The sequence below is a fragment of the Amblyomma mixtum genome, chromosome 3 (assembly GCF_055824585.1).
Source record: "Amblyomma mixtum isolate Tamu chromosome 3, ASM5582458v1, whole genome shotgun sequence".
Classification (NCBI taxonomy): Eukaryota; Metazoa; Arthropoda; class Arachnida; order Ixodida; family Ixodidae; genus Amblyomma; species Amblyomma mixtum.
The window spans coordinates 139191625-139210410 of record NC_143014.1 but is presented as its reverse complement, the minus strand read 5'-3'; the positions used below and the strand labels follow the sequence as shown (position 1 = coordinate 139210410).

The 18786-nt window shown below is 46.9% G+C and overlaps 1 protein-coding gene across 3 annotated transcripts in view; it reads left to right on the top strand.

The window, feature by feature from the left end:
• The window catches only part of LOC149352148 (QRFP-like peptide receptor), a 212281-nt gene extending 197650 nt beyond the window's left edge, over positions 1 to 14631 (top strand). For all 3 annotated transcript variants that reach the window (XM_089577117.1, XM_089577119.1, XM_089577118.1), the window contains one exon: positions 14224 to 14631. In XM_089577117.1, coding sequence (XP_089433243.1) covers positions 14224 to 14423 — 200 coding nt within the window. In that variant the 3' untranslated portion in view covers positions 14424 to 14631. The remainder of the gene's footprint in view (positions 1 to 14223) is intronic.
• The last annotated feature ends 4155 nt before the right edge of the window (positions 14632 to 18786 follow it).

Sequence of the window (18786 nt, the reverse complement as noted above, 5' to 3'; positions counted from 1 at the left end):
TTCCATGGCACACATAATTCCCGACAAACTCCACTGAATCTATGAAGTCGGGTGAATTGCCTCGGCTTGTTTACGTTTCGAATTACGCGGCCTGTTGCGACAACAACGGTGTGATGTTTTCGCGCCGCCGAGCGACCTATCTGGGTCGTCGCGCCAGTGTTCTCTTCGATCTGCACTTGGCGACGGCACGATTGTTAGCGCCCGGTAAGGATTGAGGCGCCAGTGCCGCCTCCGTGCCGTCCGCGGCGTAGAAGAAAAAAGGAAACAACACTTCTGCACTAGGTAAATACATCCGAGTACGAAAAGAGCGTGATGTAGAGTTGCGCACGAATGGTCTTTTCTTCATTTTCCCTCTAAGCTGGCTGATGCACTCTGATGGCCAGCCAATTATGGCAACCGCCGCTTAGTCCTCATGATTGGTCCGCCGGATCCCGTTACCTTCGGTGTCAAGGTGAATGAAAATGAAGACCTGTATGGGGTGCGGCATTTGGATTTCTGTTGTTGCCGGTAGTGCCTCCATCTATAGCTATGCCTTGCGCAGACAACGCTGTATTAAGTGGCATCTGGACAATACCTTTATTATTTTTTGGCCTAGTGAGTAGTGATGAAAGGGCTCGGAAAGAACGAAGAATTTTGGAGAGAAAAAAAAACGCCTCTTCTGGTTGCTGTTGTTTTTTTTTGCGGAGGGATGGAAAACAGGAAAAAATTAGGCATGATCTAGAGGGCTCTGAATGAGGTATTGAAAAATTATTCCAATCAACACTGAAACTGTGATTTGATGGCTGCGTCAAAAACAAAAAAGCTGAAGAAAGTGCGCTTCGTTTAACAGTATGTTTCAATTCCAAAATGATTCGGAGTTGAGCGATTTCATCATGCTTGCCATGATGAAATCGCCATGATGAGACCTTCCAGTTGCCATGAAAGGTCTAAATGACAAACGTTGCGGGGTTCTGTTCTGCATGAGAATGCAGCTACTTAAGGCGAAAAACTTTAACCTGGAATTTTTAATAAGCTGCCATTGCCTCGCTACAAAACATAGCTATGAGTAAAATATTTTCTTCCTCAAGAAAAAAAAGCTTGCCGTCCTTCCTGCTCTTGGCAAATTACCGTGCGTATTATGTCTGATTTCTCAATAAAAATCACAGCTGCTAAATTACAAGCGCAGCAATTGTAGAGAAACAAAATGCGATTCCATCAATATACTATCCTGCGTCGCAACGTGTGCAGAATTACGTCAGAGTTTTTTTTATATTTTTACGATTTTTTTACGGTTTGCTCGATCACACCTTAATATTCAACCTTCGACAGTCGCCCACATAGCGAGTGCAGTGAACGGCAGCTCGAATGCGAGCCTTAGAAGCTCGAAGGCTTCAAGCCAGTATCGGGTCTTAGCAACAAATTTGTCCCACAGGTTCATATCATTTGTGTCCGTGCCTCATCGAATGCGTTCTGGCACTCCGATGCAACTAGCTCAACAGATGTTTCTAAATCTACACTGCTTGGCTTGTCTCACAGCTTCCTTTTTTTTTTGTGGGGGGGGGGGGGGGGGAGGGAACGGAGGGTGCAGCCAGTTTCTGACAGCACACTCGAGGATCTCACAACTTCACTAGATTAGCATCTGGAGAGAGAGTAACCAGACGAGATCTTCAAACGGCATATTGAAGAGACCAACCAGCTGACCGTCCTGTCGCCTCTTCTATTTATGTATTTATTTATTTATTTATTTACAAAATACTGCAGCCCGAGGGCCAAGCAGAGTTGGCAATATAACAACAGCCAAAGATCATCACGGTAAACTTCAAACGAAAAAAAAAAGAGAAAACAAACAAACACTACAAAACACCTGTATGATGAACATAAAGGCAGTCAGGAGTAAAAGGTTGCTGTATGAACAACATTGTCAAAAAGAAAAAAAAAACAGGAAGCAATATTATAAAACACCAGACGTAGGAATCCAAACAGAACTCAGATGAGAGGGAACAAGCGTTCTTCAAAATCATTAACATCATCTCTGCATGTGCCTTCTTTGCCTCGCCATGGCTGTGAGTGCAGGCAAAACTATCCACTATCGATACCCCACGTCAGCAAGTGGCAGTCTTGGGAAGCAAAAGCATCAGACAGTAGTACGTATGTGTGAACGAGAATGCACGAAAAAGTCGTTTCGGGGTCAAAATTTGGGCATACCTGGATTGAAATTATCGGTATTATCTCGTTTTGAGCATGGTCTCAATGTTGTCAATATTAACGAAAAAATTGTTTTCTTCCTCGTGTTTTCCAAGTGTACATTACTGCCTGAATTTATGCCGTTCCCAATCCAAGTCTTTGAATACCTCCTGTACACACGCGGCGAATAGCATCGCAGATATCGTGTCTACCTGCCGATACCCTTCGTTTTTGAGATTACATTATTTGTTTATGGAGGACTATGGTGGCTGAGAAGCCGTTATGAATATCTTCCAGCATTCCATCATGCCTGCATGACTGCTGAGGTTTCGAATGAGTCAGATGCTTTCTCGTAATCTATGAAAACAATATTATTCTGCGCATTTCTCTATCACCTGACTGATAGTGTGAATATGGTTTACTGTCGAGTACATAAGAAAGCCTGCTTGGTCTTTTCTGAAGTTTCTGGTTCTCCTTATTCTGTTAGCGATTACCTTCGTCAATACCTTGTAGGCAATGGACAGTAAGCTGATCGGTCTGTAATTCTCAAGTCCTTGACGTCCCTTTCTTATAGGTTAAGAATATGTTAGCGATCTTCCAAGATTACAGATTGCTTCTAAAGTTTTCTTTACTTCCTCTTTCGTTAACCGCGGTATTTTGAATTCCTCTGCACTACTGCTTCTCTAATTTTCGTCCTGATTTCTTCGGCTACTGTATAGATCCATACAGACTCCTCGGCTACTGAAGCTATTTTATCTATACTGGTAACGGTATTGCCCTGCTTGTCTCTTAGCGCATACATCAGAATTTTCCCTGTGCCTAATTTCCTATTGACCGCTTTTAGGCTACCTCCGCTCTTAAAAACATTCTATAATTTTCTCCATACTATGCTTCCTAATATCGATTACCTTAATTTTGGAAGCTCGGCCACTGCTGTTCTGTCTGCTTGGTTAGAGGCTTTCATGCTTGGCGTTTCTTAATCAGGTGTTTCGTCTCCTGAGAGAGTTTGTGGTTATCCTATCTAACTATCCTACCCCCTACTTTTATTGCGCATTCCGTAATGTCATCTGAAAGATTGTGGTTCATTGCTCGAATACTAAGGTCGTCGTCTTCCACTAAAGTGGAATATCTGTTATGCGGCGAGATTATGAATTCATCTACTTTCCCTCTTACCGCTAGGTTCTTGATGGTCATCTTCCTTACTAGTTTTCTCCATTCTTTCTTCAAGCCTGGGCTAATTCGACACCTAACCATCCTATGGTCACTGCATCGCACCTTGCAGAGCGCCTCCCTATCCTGCGAAATGCCAGGGTGAGCGCAGAATATGAAGTCTGTTTTGTTTTAGAGCGCAGCTTTTTGGCGCCCGTTTCTGGGTTTCGCGGCGTCGACGTCGCCGTTGTCCGTTGTAGCTAGCAGTGGACACCCTTTAAGCTGCGAAACCAATGGAGCGGGAGCTTGGAAAGCAGAGGGTAAAATTGGTAAATGGGTTTTTGAGGAAAGGAAATGCGCAGTATCTGTCTCACACATCTCGGTGGACACCTGAACCAGGGGGAAGGCGCATAACTGCCCTCTTGAACAGTGGACACCTCGATCGTGTTTTAAGCTACGTGGCGGTAGGGACAGATGTGCGCTGAATGCGTTGGAATTGACAACATTGTGCTATTTTAAGGAAAGGAAGTGCGCATAACTGGCTCCCTAGATCAGTGGACGCCTGAATCGCGCTTATAGGTACGTGGGGTGATGAGAGAGAGATGTGGGCTGCATGCGTTAGCGCTGACAACGGTATGCGATCTTTCGCGATCGACCATTAACTGCCACCTGCCAGGGTAGCAGGGTGGGTGGGGACTTTTATGCAGATATAAATACAAACAGGAATTTCTTGCCACTTATGCGGGAGAACATCCCGTTCCTCTCGCTCGTAACGCCTCCGATAGCTGTGACAACCTCACGAAATACTTGCACAGACCTTTGAGAACCAGGCATAGGTGCAGCAAGTCGAGCATATATCCATCGATTTCTCCGACCACAAAGCTTCCTTCATGACAATCAAGAACTGTTAGTGGAGTGTTTCTTGAAGAAGGAATATGTGTGAAAATAAGAAGTTGTCTGTAATTGTACATACAGGTCTTTCTAGAATTATTTGCCTCAATCTATCGAAAAGCTAAAACAGCTGATGTTCTGCGCTCACATTTCGCATTAGGGAGTAACGTAATCGTCGGAAACTGTTTAGACTCACATTTTGGGCTCTTGCACGTCCACTTCTTGTTTTCCCGGCTGCAAAAGAAGGCGTTCATGATATGTAAGTTATTTCGTTCCTCGAACTCTACTAACTCCTCCCTCTGCTATCCCTCGAACTTACGCCATAGTCACAAAATTCCTGGTCTCCAACCTACTTCTTTCATATACCTTGGCATCCAAATCGCCCATCAGTACAGTATATTGTTTTTTAATGTATTCAGTGCCGATGCTAGGTCCTCATAGAAGCTTTCGTCTATCTGGTCATCATGGCTCATAGTTAGCGCCTAGGCCTGTACCTCCTACAATTTATGCCTCTTTTCAGTTTACAGTTACGGTAACTACCACCCTTTCATTAATCTAAAGAATTCCTCTATGTTGCCAGTGATATCCTTATTGATCAGGAATCTCACATGTAATTCTCGCCTGTCCGCTAAACCACGCAAAGTATGTACATTACGCTAAACCGCATAGTACTACGTGTCCGCCCTTTAGCACTGTATATGCTTCCCCTGACCCCTAACTCAAGTCCTATATGGCATCCCATTTAATAACCTCTGGCTCCTCAAAGAGCACTGCTAGACTAGCCTCACCGGATAAGATTTTAGGGTTAAGTTGCCAGGTTCAGTTTCTTATGGCGGCCTGTCGGGAGCCAGAGATTCTCAGCACCGTTCGCTGCCTCACCGATCTGACCGTCGCCTTGTTCAGTTGCTCCGCAGCCACTGGAAACTGAGGGCCGAGTTTTAATTAGTGTATTCATTTACACTAACACTTGGTTAGTGTTCATATGCACATGATGGTGGCCATGCACTACACCAGGGTAGCCAAATATTCTTCTGGTGAGAGAGTGTCTTGTTGCTCTGGCCGCTTGTATCAGGTCGCACCACAGGCCTGGTTATTCAGTCCCATCGACACGTGTTTTTTGTGTATGTTTGTGTGCGCGCGTGTGTGCGTGCGTGCATGTGTGCGTGCGTGCGTGTGTGTGTGTGTGTGTGTGTGTGTGTGTGTGTGTGTGTGTGTGTGTGTGTGTGTGTGTGTGTGTGTGTGTGTGTGTGTGTGTGTGTGTGTGTGTGTGTGTGTGTGTGTGTGTGTGTGTGTGTGTGTGTGTGTGTGTGTGTGTGTGTGTGTGTGTGTGTGTGTGTGTGTGTGTGTGTGTGTGTGTGTGTGTGTGTGTGTGTGTGTGTGTGTGTGTGTGTGTGTGTGTGTGTGTGTGTGTGTGTGTGTGTGTGTGTGTGTGTTCAATTTCGTTTTCAAAAATGGTCATGGGATCTCAATTACATTTCTTATCTGAACGCACAGATAATATGTAGTTGGTTAGAGTATGTTGTGCTCATAGAGAGTCCGTGGTGGGCCAGTTATCACAGGCTGGTGGAGGCAGGTGTGATAGAAACGCAGACTCTTGGGCGTTGTTGCAATGCAATAGGGTCTGCACCACGATGATTGGTCAGAGTTGTGTCTTGACATCCGATGATGCATCGATAAGGTATAGGATTTATCAAGCACTCCTCTACGAACCTTTATGTTCGAAAGTGTTATGCTCTAAGTTTGACGATTGCAAAAAATCTTGCAGTCGCATGGGATACTTTCAGACCGACTCTTGCTATGACTCTGAAAGCGTTTAATACCTTAAAAGGCTAGTGCAAAATAAATTTGATATCACTTCATGACAAGACAATGCACACGCAATCGTGACGCTGTCGAAAAGCTGCATTTAATGCCCGCAGCCAGACAACGAACATTCATCCCATCCTTGGCGTGCTATTCCATGGCTTTCACTTACGCCGCCAACGTGAACTACCAGCCAAAAAAACAACGACTCGCGCAGGAACTTCTGCGGGCGTAAGTTGCTGCAGTAGTTTCCTGTCTATTGCAACGCAGAACTTCTTCGTGCGCTTTCTTGTGAAGTGAAAGCACGAGCGAAGAAGCGGCAAAATTCTGCAAGCCCAAGCTTGAACAATCAAAGGGAACATGGCGCGGACAGACGGACCGTTATCTGCACGCACCTTTTACGGGCCAATGGGTTAGCGCAGCCTTAATCCACTGATCAACATTTCAGCAAAAGGACGGTGGAGGAAGCCGATAGCTGTCTTCTTCTATGACGCTGGCATGCCTCCACTCGCCTCTAATGGCGATGTAAGTGTGTCGCGTGCGCGTAGTAGAAGTGAATATGGACCTCGTAATTGTAGGATTCAGCGCTTAATTCTCGAACTGACATCGGGTCCATCAGCGTTACCTGCACAACACGTTCCTTTCGAGTGTCTATATGCACCATCCCTCGGTAGTTCATTGCGCCTCGGCGAAAATGCAAGCTGACTGAGACTGATGAAAACTACAGCAATAAAACTAGAACTGTCATCGGGACATGGCTGCTCGTATGCCGTGTTTTATTCCACGAAGAGCCTCAGCTGTCTGGACGGGTAAGGGCGATTCTATTCTCATCTCTCCCGCTCGTCTCCACGCATGCAGCAGCAAGCGCAAGGTCTGCTTATTTCACAAGTTCCATTACGGCGCGTAATCGGCTGAAAACGCCAGACGTTGCGCCACAGTGGCCAAGGTATTGTTTGCCTCCGGCGGCGAGATCGATCAAGCCGCGCGTGAGTGGAAAAAGGGAGGATAGGGAGCAAGAGTGGGCAGGGGGTTGCAAGCTTCGTCTGTTTGGCGACGCACACTCAGAAGAGCAGGAGCGGTTCTTGAACGCAGCGCGGCCTCCGGCAGGTGTCGCTCAAGCGCCTCGGACAAGTCTAATCCCGGGTTCAGCCCTTGGTTTTCCTTTTCTTTAACTTTTCCCTATTATCCTGTTTTTCGGCTGTCTACCTCCTACTTTCGCTGTCTGCAACGTGACAGCGCAGAGGATTTTCGAAGCCTTAAGCGCAAACATCGTCACTCTACACTCCTAAGCAGTTTACCTTTCTATCCCTTGATTCCCTTTCCATCACCATCTCAGACCGTAATGTCGCTTTAGGAAAAGGAGTCTGCTTGAGTTGATAATATCCCTTTCGTGAAAACGTCGTCTCTTTTTTCGTAACTATTTTTCTTCTCTCTGTCGTTCAAATGCCAAACCATAGCGCAGAATTTCTACACCCATTTTGCGGAGGACTCACTCTGGTCGCGTTTGCTTCGTATTTTGTTACTAGAGCCCGGAATTCTATAGGCACGAAAGAAAGCCCAATACAAGCAGGCGTTCAGTCTCTTTGCAAGAAAAAATCGAAAATATGTGCTTAAAATTAAAAGTAGGTGTCTTAAGAAATAATTTTCGTTTGTGCAGCAATTAAGTGCAATAGTATCGGTGATCCAAAATTTGCTAAATTCAACCTCTTTATCCTGCTGCTGTGAAAGTACAGGGCACGACTTACCGCACTGGTTGAGCGCGGCGATGTCACCCTCCTCGAAGTGCGCTGCAGTAAATGCTGTGCTTAGTTCTTAAACTCGAAGCTTATGTGATCCGCAAGCACAGCCTTATACTTCGAAAAACTTTTCTTGCTCTTAGTGCGATTTCTTTTTCATTCCGGAAGCACTGTATGGCTCGTCGGCAACGAAACCTGGCGTCGTCCAGTAAAAGTGGCATCCAGAAACCCGGTGACATCATCAGTATTCATTAGATACTCAATGGGTAATCGTTAACAATAGTTGACGATAATGGGCGTCAATGGATCAATAAAGAGCGTTGCTAAATAATGATAAGGATCATTAATAACAATGATAAAGCCCTCTAGGTCAAAGGCCTTTTGGTTGATTTCGCATTCACAGCACGTAAGTAGTCTTAAGTGCCCTCCGTAACTTTTTTTTTATGCGATATTTATTGCCTCACGATATAAAGGGGTTAGCGGCGCTAAGTTGAGATATGACAGTTCATATGGCCTCTGGAGCTCTGTTTTAACCCCAAACTACTGCATCTACTCCCAGTCTCTCTTCCTGCTTTCCCAACTGCTAGGCCAAAGCGGCTGGCGTGTTGACACACAAAGCAGCCATCGCCAGCTTCTATACCTCGATGCAATGCCTCTTTCGCTTGCTGCTGAGCCGTCTACTTGTTCACAGCTTTCCTGTGCAGGCATAGCTCGAATCATTACTTTTTCGCCATGATCAACCCTTTCTCTGCGGCCAAGAGTGGGTGGGGACGAAAATGTTTGCGAAAATCTGCACAGAATAGCAGTACTGATTCGTTAGCAGTACTGTTTCGTTAGCAGTACTGTTTCGTTAGAAAGAGAGACAAGCACTGACGTGCTGCATTTAAGCGTTTATAGGCATTTATAAAAAAGTGCTTAAAGTTCTGGGCCTTAGTAATTGCAGGCAATTTGTCTCTATGAGTCCGCAGAGCAAAGCCTGAGCAAGCCAATGGGAACACTTGTCTCTAGATTGCAGCCCTATGGGCCCACGCTCCCGACAGTGCGAAATACCCGATTCAGACCGTAATTCGGAATTTCCGAGTGTTCAGTTCTGGTGAAATCATCGTGCTAACAATGCACCTCAAAGGACCTCACAGCAAATTACTTCCAGTCCTCAGGGACTGCGCAGCCAGTAACTCCATCAGTGCGTGCCCACTCTACTCAGCACGGTAGAGTAGCGGGTAAGAGGTCCATGTGGGTACCGAGGTCAGACATTTAATTTCTAACCCTAAGCGGCGGAATTTGCGAGTGAAAGGGACCGGGAAAAAGTGCTTGCACTGGTCTCCAGGATCTTGGTTTACGGCGCGCTACAATACAACACTACTGACGATGAGACGGAACAAGTAACTAAAAAAGTACAAACGAGACGCAAACTCGCAACTATTTATTAGACATGTAACACCTGCTTCGTGAGTTCGCGCCTCGTTCGCACTTGTCAATTTCTTGGTCTGCCTTACCGTCTGTAGCACGCCGTAAACCAAGAGGCAGAACTAACATGCCCCTGCTTTTGCGCTTCATTACGAGCGTGTTTATAATTTGCGCGCAACGAGTGTTCACCAGAGACTTATACTCTCTATAAAACATTTATGACAGCCTGCAAATATGGTATAAATTAGCCGCCGCGGTGGTTCAGTGGTTACAGCGCTCGGCTGCCGACCCGAAAGACGCGGGTTCGATCCCGGCCGCTGTGGTCGAATTTCGATGGAGGCGAAATTCTAGAGGCCCGTGTGCTGTGCGATGTAATTCTACGTTATAACTCTACGATTAATTCTACGATGTAATTCTACGTTAAAGGGCTCCGAAATTTCCGGAGCCCTTTACTATGGCGTCTCTCATAGCCTGAGTCTCTTTGGGACGTTAAAAACTATAAACCAAACCAAATGCGGTATAAAGTATTTACGAGCATTTAGTAATCACCTCACTAGCAGCGTCATTTGGTAACAGAACTACATGTTCACTTTCGCTATCCACAGCCTCAGAAACCTAGCATTAACGGCTGAACTTCAGCCACTCACTATTGTTTTTGAGCCTTCTAGCAACAAAACAGTCTGACTGCTTTTGCGTGACTCAAGCCGGCATCATTGGCGCTGCTGTATTAAGCAAAATATGAAATCATGTTGAAAAAATTTCGATGAAAGCACAGGAAAGGCCACAAAGTGCATGGTTTGTTAGTATTTTGAGAACAAAAGAACAGACTTTATGAGTGGCACTCAGCCCCATTGGCGGTGTGATTCAAACATGCTCCACCAGAATCGTTACGGATTGCTATATCCTTAATCGATCTTCTTTTTTTTTTAACCGAAAGCTTTACTGGCCTATTCAAGCCAAGGCCATCGCCGCCGCAATTTGACCTTCAGGTGGAGGAGCGGTGGAGGTGCGGCAGCCACGTGACATATCTTCTCTCATTCCCTACGTTATCCTTTCCCTTAAAGGGGCCCAGAAACACAATCTTAGTTGACTGTTTTGCCTGTTGATCGCATACAGTGACTTACAATGGTGATATTAGCGTCGGTAATACCGCGTATATTCCGTTTTTTAATATTTTGATGTCCTCCCAAAAACAAATTCATGGCTCTGATGGTGTCACCACACAGTGGCGGGCTTTAGCAGCGGATATGACATCACCTGGGCGAGCTTGATGATTGAACAAACAGTAAATATACTGCAAATTGTGTGAATAAATAGAGACATTTTGTCACCTGTCTGCGTTTTATATTAGATCAACAAAAACAACTTGTTTGTCTTAGATAAAAGCCCTGCAAAGCAAGTGAAACAAAAATACACCACCAGGGGCTCTGGCATGAAAACGACGCTGCCAGTCTCAGCAAGAACGAGTTACAGAGAGCAGGCAACCATGGAGTGCAAACTTCCGCGACGTGCTTTGGCAGGCTGTTTTGTTTAACTGCGCCAGGTGCCGTCATTGGGAGAGCGAAAGAGGAGTGGGAAGCCCCGCCAAAATCGAGTTGAGGGCAGTGTTTTGTTTGCTTGTATTTTGAAATTTCTTCATTGAATAACTCCCGTTCCTGTGCATCGATTACTGTAATTCTTTTTAAGCCAGCATCTGTGTGACATAAAGAATCCACGTGAAGTATTGCCGATATCCCCCCAAGCAGTGTTTCGCAGCCCCTTTAAGGCGCGGTTCGGGTGCCCACCGAGATGTGAGATAGACACTGCGCCATTTCCATTCCTCAAAAAACAATTTTCAATTTTCAATTTCCTCTTTCTTCATTTCCTCTTTCACTCCCTCCTTTATCCCTTTCCATACGGCGCTGTTCGGGTGTCCACCAAGATGTGACATTTACTGCGCCATTTCCTTTCCTCAAAAACCAAACCAAACAAAACAAGTGGGCCGCCGGAACTCACTGGGTTCATTGGCGTTGGCGTTTACAACGTTGTAGAAAATTCAGGGGGCACTTTGACTGTCTAAAGTGGGTAGAGGCGGAAGCGTTTTCCGCATCACCTTCGCTGTTTCTGTGGCACTGGTGGCGTCACATATAATTGAGTACTAATTGCTAAGTGATGACAAATCACTAATTAATGGCTAATTACTGATTAACGTAAGAATACTAATTAACCGTTAATTAATGACGCCTAAGCTTCGCCTTTAGGAGTGGAACGCGACCGCGCGTTGTAGCGCTGCCAGGGAGTCCACGGAACGGAACGCCACCACCCGTTCGGCGCGATGCCTTGCACTTTGAACGCAACGCTTTTTGAGGAAAGGAAATGGCGCTGTAATTCTCTGCCATCTCGGTGGACACCTGAACCGCAACGTAGAGGAAGGGAGGAAGTGGGAGTGAAAGAAGATAGATAAAGAGGAGCCGTAATGAAGGAAATGAAAATTGTATTTGAAGAAAGGAAATTACGCAGTAACTGTCTCACAAAATTCAGGGGGGCACTTTTTTGACCTAAAGTGTGGTCACTGATGTGTGGTTCAGATGTTAAGCTTCGCCCCTAAGAGTGGAACGCGACAGCGTCTTGCAACGCTGCCAAGGAGTCCATAGAACGCCATCGCCCATTCGGTTGTACACCTCGCTCGTCGGTAAATTGGTTTTTGAGGAAAGGAAATGTATCTGTCTCTCATTTGTCGGTGGACACCTAAACCTCGCCGGAAGGGAATGGAGGAGGATGAGAGTGAGTGAAGACACCGTATTCACTAGACGCGCCTTTGTTCATTCCAAACCATCGAGCTGGCATGGCGGAGTGGATAGCATGCTCGTCTCTCACGCCGAAGACCGGGGTTCGATTCCTGAGCTCGACCAATTTCGTAATCGGTTTTATTTATTTATATGGCCTGACTAGTAAAGCTAATTAGGCTAATTGGGTAATTAAGCAATTAACTAAGCTCAGTCCCACTTACTTGGAGCATCTATATACGATCCCTTCAATTGGTCGCATGCATGGTTACTAGCCAAAGTACAATTGGCCCCGTTTGAAATTCGCGCACTGTGACGTCACGACCGTTTCGACCAATTGAAAAGCGTGACATTTTCTGTCGACAACTGCTGCTTACAACGATGAGACATTAAAGGCTTCCGCCTTAATACGTTGTCTTTGACGAAAGGAAAGGTGCACAACTGGCTCCCCGGGTCAGTGGACACCTCAGTCTCACTTTCATGCACGTGGCGTTGGTGCCCACCTGAAAAAAAAACTGTTTTCGCTCAATATTCCGTGCTTCGCAGTGCTAAACCACCAGCAATTGTTTTTTTCAGCCGGTGTGACATTAAGCCACTAACGTCTCTTAAATGGCGGTCTCTTAAAGGAAACTTCGCTCGCTCGCGTGCGCGTGCGTGCGTGCGTGAGAGGGAGAGAGAGAGAATTGGTTTTATCATTTCGACATTTTTTCAAGGCTCACAGTCTTCGTTTTTATTATGGCCATGCACTATTGTAAGGTTTCATCGTCCCTTGCGCATTAAAAACTCCTCCCTTCAAGGTCTCTTTTTTTTTACACCACTTGCACTGCTTTCCTGCTAGTTTTCCCAGAAAATTTTCTGCTCTTCCGAATGTCTCATTTACTGAGAACTTTTGGCATGAGGTCTGCTTGAGTGCTTGTTTCGTTCCTTTCTTTTTTTCAACTTTTTCAGTAAGGTTTGCGTGACTGTGCTTATGATCGAAGTTTGATAACCAGATTGTTCCAACTTCCGAACCTGTGCCTAAAAGCTTTCCTCCACTTCCTCCGGAACTAGACAGAGTTTTGATGCATGCTTTTGACGAGGCTAAAGTGCTGAAGTCTTTAGATATGTTGAAGATTTTTTAGTTATTTTAAGGAAACAGGTACCCCCGTCTTAACCACAGACAGTGGAGGAAGTTTTATCTAGTTTTAAACTACTTGGGAACTGTTTAGACTTCACCCATGAGCTTGCCGAAGGCAATTGGTTGCCGTTTTTCAGATATTGACATCATCTTTAATGACGAAAGCGTTTGCTGGACCTATTGCCATCGCGCGCAAAAGGAATTATTGCCCTATGATTCTGCCCACTCCAAGCCTGTTAAGAGTTCCTGGAAGCTTCACTAAAAAAGATATGCTGTCATAAAGCGGAGGAAAGCTTTCAAGCACTATTTCTGAAGTTGGAACAAGCTGGTTATCCGACTTCGATCATAAGCACGGTCGCAGAAGCCTTACTGAAAAAGCTGAAAAAAGAAAGGAATGAAAAATCACTCGAGGCTAAGTTACCAGACAAAAAAGTAGACCGGCCGTGATCTCTTATACGCATAAGGTAGCGCATAATTTGAAGCAAATTGCAGCGTTGGCTTCCTTGTGCTGTAAAACTGACCCCAACAAGACGAAGAAAACAGAATGTAAAAATAAACATGCAGTTCCTTTTGTGAAGTGCGCTGTGGGCCTCGTGTATCAGATACCTCTTTGGTGCGAGAAATGCACATCGGCCAAACTGGCCCCTGTATTAATGATTGTCTAGCAGACCATAATCGCAATTTAAGGAATGGCACGGCATCTCGTTTACCACATCATTGTAAAGTCTGCGATTAAGAAGATAACATATGTGAAGCGAAGCAGGAGGAAACTAAGATCTTAGAGGCGTAAGGACAAAATCGCCCGTGAACTGGTCGAGGCATTCCATATCAAAGGAAACGGTAGTGACTGCATAAGCACGCCGTCACTTACCATTTATAATAATGAAAGTGCGTATTTACATACAATGCGGTGCGACACATGTCTGGCTACCATCTCTGCTCCGAGTTGCAAAGCCCTCGCGGGCATGTATGGTTCCTCCTCTCCCTCTTGATTCCGCGTCTTATATTCACTCGCATCTGCTGTGATTCAACAGTTGTAAGCTGCGCTTGTCCCGTTTCTCTTACTTTGTGCTGTCTATCTGGCGCTACGTCCTTTTAAGAAAAAGATCACTGGTTATTTTTTTTTTTGTAGTGCCTCCCTATACCATGGAAGCCTGACTCACGGTCGCTAATCCCTTCCCCTTTATCGCAGGCTGGTCGGTGCGGTCCCGGCTGACGCTGACCACGGGCCCGAACGCCGGTAGCGCCGCTCGCCCCCTGCGGCTGTGCGCCAAGACGTCCTACTCCGGCACCTCGTCCACCACGATGCTGCTGACCGCGCAGAGAGCGACGCCGCCGGCGCCGCGATGCGCTTGCCGCATAGGCAGGGTGTGCGCCGCCACTGAAGTGTAGTGACCGGACGCTCGGCCCCGACGTCTTCGCCCGGACTCATCGGTCACCGACGCCCGGCGCGCGACTTCGGCGTCGCGAGAGACGTGCGCCGGCGAGCGCCAAAGAAAAGGGAGAGAGAAAAAAACTGCGTCATCATGCTGTGACCCTTTGCGTGGCACGCAAAAGAAGGGCGGGAAGTGGGAGGAAGATTTGAGAGAGAAATAAAGAAAGAGGGTCACAGAGAGTGAAATAAAGGCGAACACGACGTTTGCTGAAGCACTTGGTCTGAGAATTATTGAATGAGGACATTACTACCTTTGCCGGCTGCGGCGTTTGTCCTCCTGCAAATACAACGCCCGAAAGTCGCAGAAAACGCGAATTTCCGCCGTTTTTAAATATCCATGAGACGCTGCTTAGTAAACCAGCACGTTCGGGTGTGCACGCAGGTAAGGAATGACTCCGCTGGTTTTAAAATAAAACATGCTGCGCATGCCACGATGCTTCTTGGATTCGCACGCTGCCGCTAAGGAAACTACTTTGGAATCAACGGCACCAGCTAGCCATGAACAGTCGGGGACAAAAGTCTGTAGACCACGTGTTCCTCGAACGAAGCAGATAGCTCTGCTATCAGTTGGCGGCTGCAGACCACGCTTGTGTAGGTGAAAGTCAAAATTTTGCTCTTTCCTCTTCACAGGTGTAGTCTCAGCCGCCGACTAATAATACAGCTATCGGCTTCGTTTGAGGAACACGTGGTCCACATACTTTTGACCTCGACTGTACAAGGCAGCCCCTTCTACTGTGAGAATCATCTAACGGAAGTATTGCATGCGTGCACATGGGATGACACACTCAGTCGAAACCGTGCGCCGCCACTGCATTTCTTCTGCTGGTGCCGCCTGGTGCTGTTGCGAGTGTTGTGGCGTGGAATCGTGCGCACAGCGAGCCAATCAGCAAGTTGTCTGGCTAACGGGAACGCAGGATTATATGCATTGTCGCGATATCGGCCGTACGGTGTCGTTGCTTTACTACAGTGAGACCTCGATGAAGTGTCACGACGAATGTCCGAGGTTTTAAAAATGCGTAGGCGTTACTCATTTCTATTTACCCGGAAAAGCCCGATGGCATCTGCGGGGGAGGGGAACGGGTGACGGGTCACACGAAAGTGAAAAAATTACCGACGATTACGTTACTTCCTAATGCGAAATTTGAGCGCAGCAAATAAGCTGTTTCACCTTTTCGATAGATTGAGGCAAAGAAATCGAGCAACACATGTATGCGCTATCACAGAATTTTTTTTTATTTTTCACACGTATTCCTTTAACAAAGACTCCACTAACAGTTCTTGACAGTCATGAAGGAAGCTTTGTGGTCGGAGAAATAGACTGATATATGTTCGACTTGGTACACCAATGCTTGATTCTCAAAGACGAGATCTATACAAGTGCCTCGCGAGGTTGTCACAGCCGTGGGACGCGTTACGAGCGAGAGGAACGGGATGTTCTCCCGCATAAGTGTTAGGAAATTGCTGTTTGTCTTTATGTCAACATTAAAGTCCCCCACTACTAACATCGGTGTGGATCGATGGACGGTTAATGCGAGTTGCAGGAAGTGCACGACGTCTTTCGTGAGTGCGGTAGGGGCGAAGTAGGCAGCTACTACCAGCAAGCCGTTGGGCAACTTTGCGGCGCACAGTTCGCCAACTTCATGTGACGTGCCAAACATTTCTACTGGTATTGCAGAGAGACCTGTGCGCAAGTAGATAGCGACTCCCGCCGCTCTGTTGTGGTCTCTGCGAGCACCACAGCAGTATAGGAAATGTATGATTTCGAGAGGCTCTTCGGGATCCATCCAGGTTTCAGCAAAGCAAAGTACAGAGGAATGGCGCAGAATGTGATCGTGGTGTACGTCCTTGGCATGTGCGGCAAGGGAGCGTACGTTAAGAATGTGGTTGTGAATGATGAATCAAGTGCTGCCAGCGAATGACGCGTCCATTGGCTGTCTGCGTGTGTTACTGATGTGTGGTTAACATGTTAAGCTTCGCCTGTAAGAGTGGAACGCGACAGCGTCTTGCAACGCTGCCAGGGAGTCCACAGAACGCCATCGCCAATTCGGCTGTACGCCTTGCTGGACGGTAAATTTATTTTTTGAGGAAAGGAAATGTATCTCTCTCGCATATCTGGGTGGACACCTGCACCTCGCCGTAAGGGAAAGGGGGAAGATGGGAGTGAACGAAGACGCCGTATTAGCTAGACGCGCCTTTGTTCATTCCAAACCATTCAGCTGGCATTACGGAGTGGCTAGCGTGCTCGTATCGCACTCCGGAGACCCTGGTTCGATTCCCCAACTCGACCAATTTCGTTCTCGGTTTTATTGATTTATGCGGTCTAACTAGAAAGGTTAATTAGGCTATTTCATATTTATATTCTTGTATTTCTATCCGTCGTGTTCTGTCATTAACCTGTCAATTGTTGGAACTGTCTAGGATGTTCGACACAACGTATATGAAATGAGCAACGTCTTACTGAGTGGGGAAGTGCGTGGTGGTGGAGGGAACGCAGCTTCGTACTTATCTGTTTTTTTCAGCAGCGTCTCCTTCCGCGGACGCTGTTGTCGCTGCGGCGCGCGTCTTTCTTTTCTTTTCTTCTGACCTCTTCATTCTCCTCTATATTAATTAGGCTAATTGATTAATTAAGCAATTAACTAAACTCAGTCCAACTTAGTTGCAGCATCACTATACGATCCCTTTGATTGGTTGCATGGTTACTAGCCAAAGTACAATTGGCCCCATTTGAAATTCGCGCACTGTGACGTCACGACCATTTCGACCAATTGAAAAGCGTGACATTGGGGGCGGAGCTGGTTACGAGGCCGACGACGACGCGAAACCCAGGAACGGACGCCAAAGAGCTGCGCTCTAAAAGGTGGGCTCTATGAAGCTGCTACCGAGCGTCATGCTTTGCGGTCTAGAGCTCAAGCGCCGGGCTCCTGTGGATCCAAACATGGGGGCTGTAACACATGCGCAGATGTCACACACCTCTCACTGATTTAAGCAGCGTAGTGTAAGCGTTTTTTTTTTTCTGACCAGGAATAAAATGGTCTGTATCCCCTGCTTGACGCTGTGTCATGTGTAGGCCAAGCACACAGCTCGCTAACCTCCTTACCAGAAGGCGTATAATTTATGGAGCGCAGGGAAATCGGTTATCTGTGCCGACTACACGCGCACCGCATTTCCTCCGCCAGCACGGAGCGCGTGAACGCCACAATGCGACGCGCGCGAGTCACTCCAGTGCGGTGACGGTGTGCACTCGACTCTGCACCCGTTTCACGACGCCGCGCTGAGGCACGCCTGCTGCTAGCGTATGGGGAAAGGAAGGGGACCTGGATCCCTTGGCTTCCTTAAGAGTTGACGGGCTGAGAGCGACGCCTTCTCCGGGAGACGTCTGTCTTGCCTGAGTCCTCCTAGATTGCCCTCCGGATTGCCCTTTCTCGCCCATGCCGTACCAGCACCGACTCGACTTCTGCGTTAGTGTTGGCCATAGCCGTGGTCGTACGACCTCCGACAACGCGGTAAGCCCATCGTCATTTCTGCATTGGACATTAATCCCTCTAGAGCCTGTGCTCTTTCCATCAGAATAATAGAGGTACTTGTGACGGGCTTTGTTTGCCCGTTTCTCACGAACCTGTCCTGGCTGCGACTTGTATACCTGGTATTGTGGACACTTGTTTGCGTACGAGTAACGCCTGCGCATGGTTGCCACGGAAGCTCTTGCCTTGTGTAGTGTGGTCCCTATACTTGTTTCCAGTGATTTTTTTTTCCTCTCCTAACCACACACGGGCGAAAGAATAACCATGGGTTGCACTTAATTGGCTCAAAGATTACGTGCGTATTTGAGCATATTCTACGTCGAAATGCCGTGACAATAAAGTTATGAGGAAACGCATTAGTTTATTCATAAACGAGCTGAAGCTCCTCCCACTGCTCCACAATTCACGCAGCGTATCCGCTGTTTTGTCAACGCGCACAAATACCAAACGCGCCCTGTAGGAAACGACTCACTGAATTCCCGCCATCCCACGAGGTTTCGGGAAAACTATCATCCAACGAGGTTTCAACTCTTGGCGACAGCAACTTTGAGCTTGCTTCGGCCAGGTAATATTGGGCCATAATAAACATTGCTTATCTCTGCATCGCGGATGTACCAGTACCGGATGTCTACGCCCCTCACAAAGGGCGCTCTGTTTGGCCAAAGCACTTCCGCTTCCTCTCTCCTTCCGTCGTTGCAAGTGTGGTCGTCGACGCCAAGGGATAATGCAACGCATTCGGCTGCTTCCTGTTTTTAACCGCGAATCGGAAGTGTTCAATCTGCTCTTCGCTGTTCCGCAA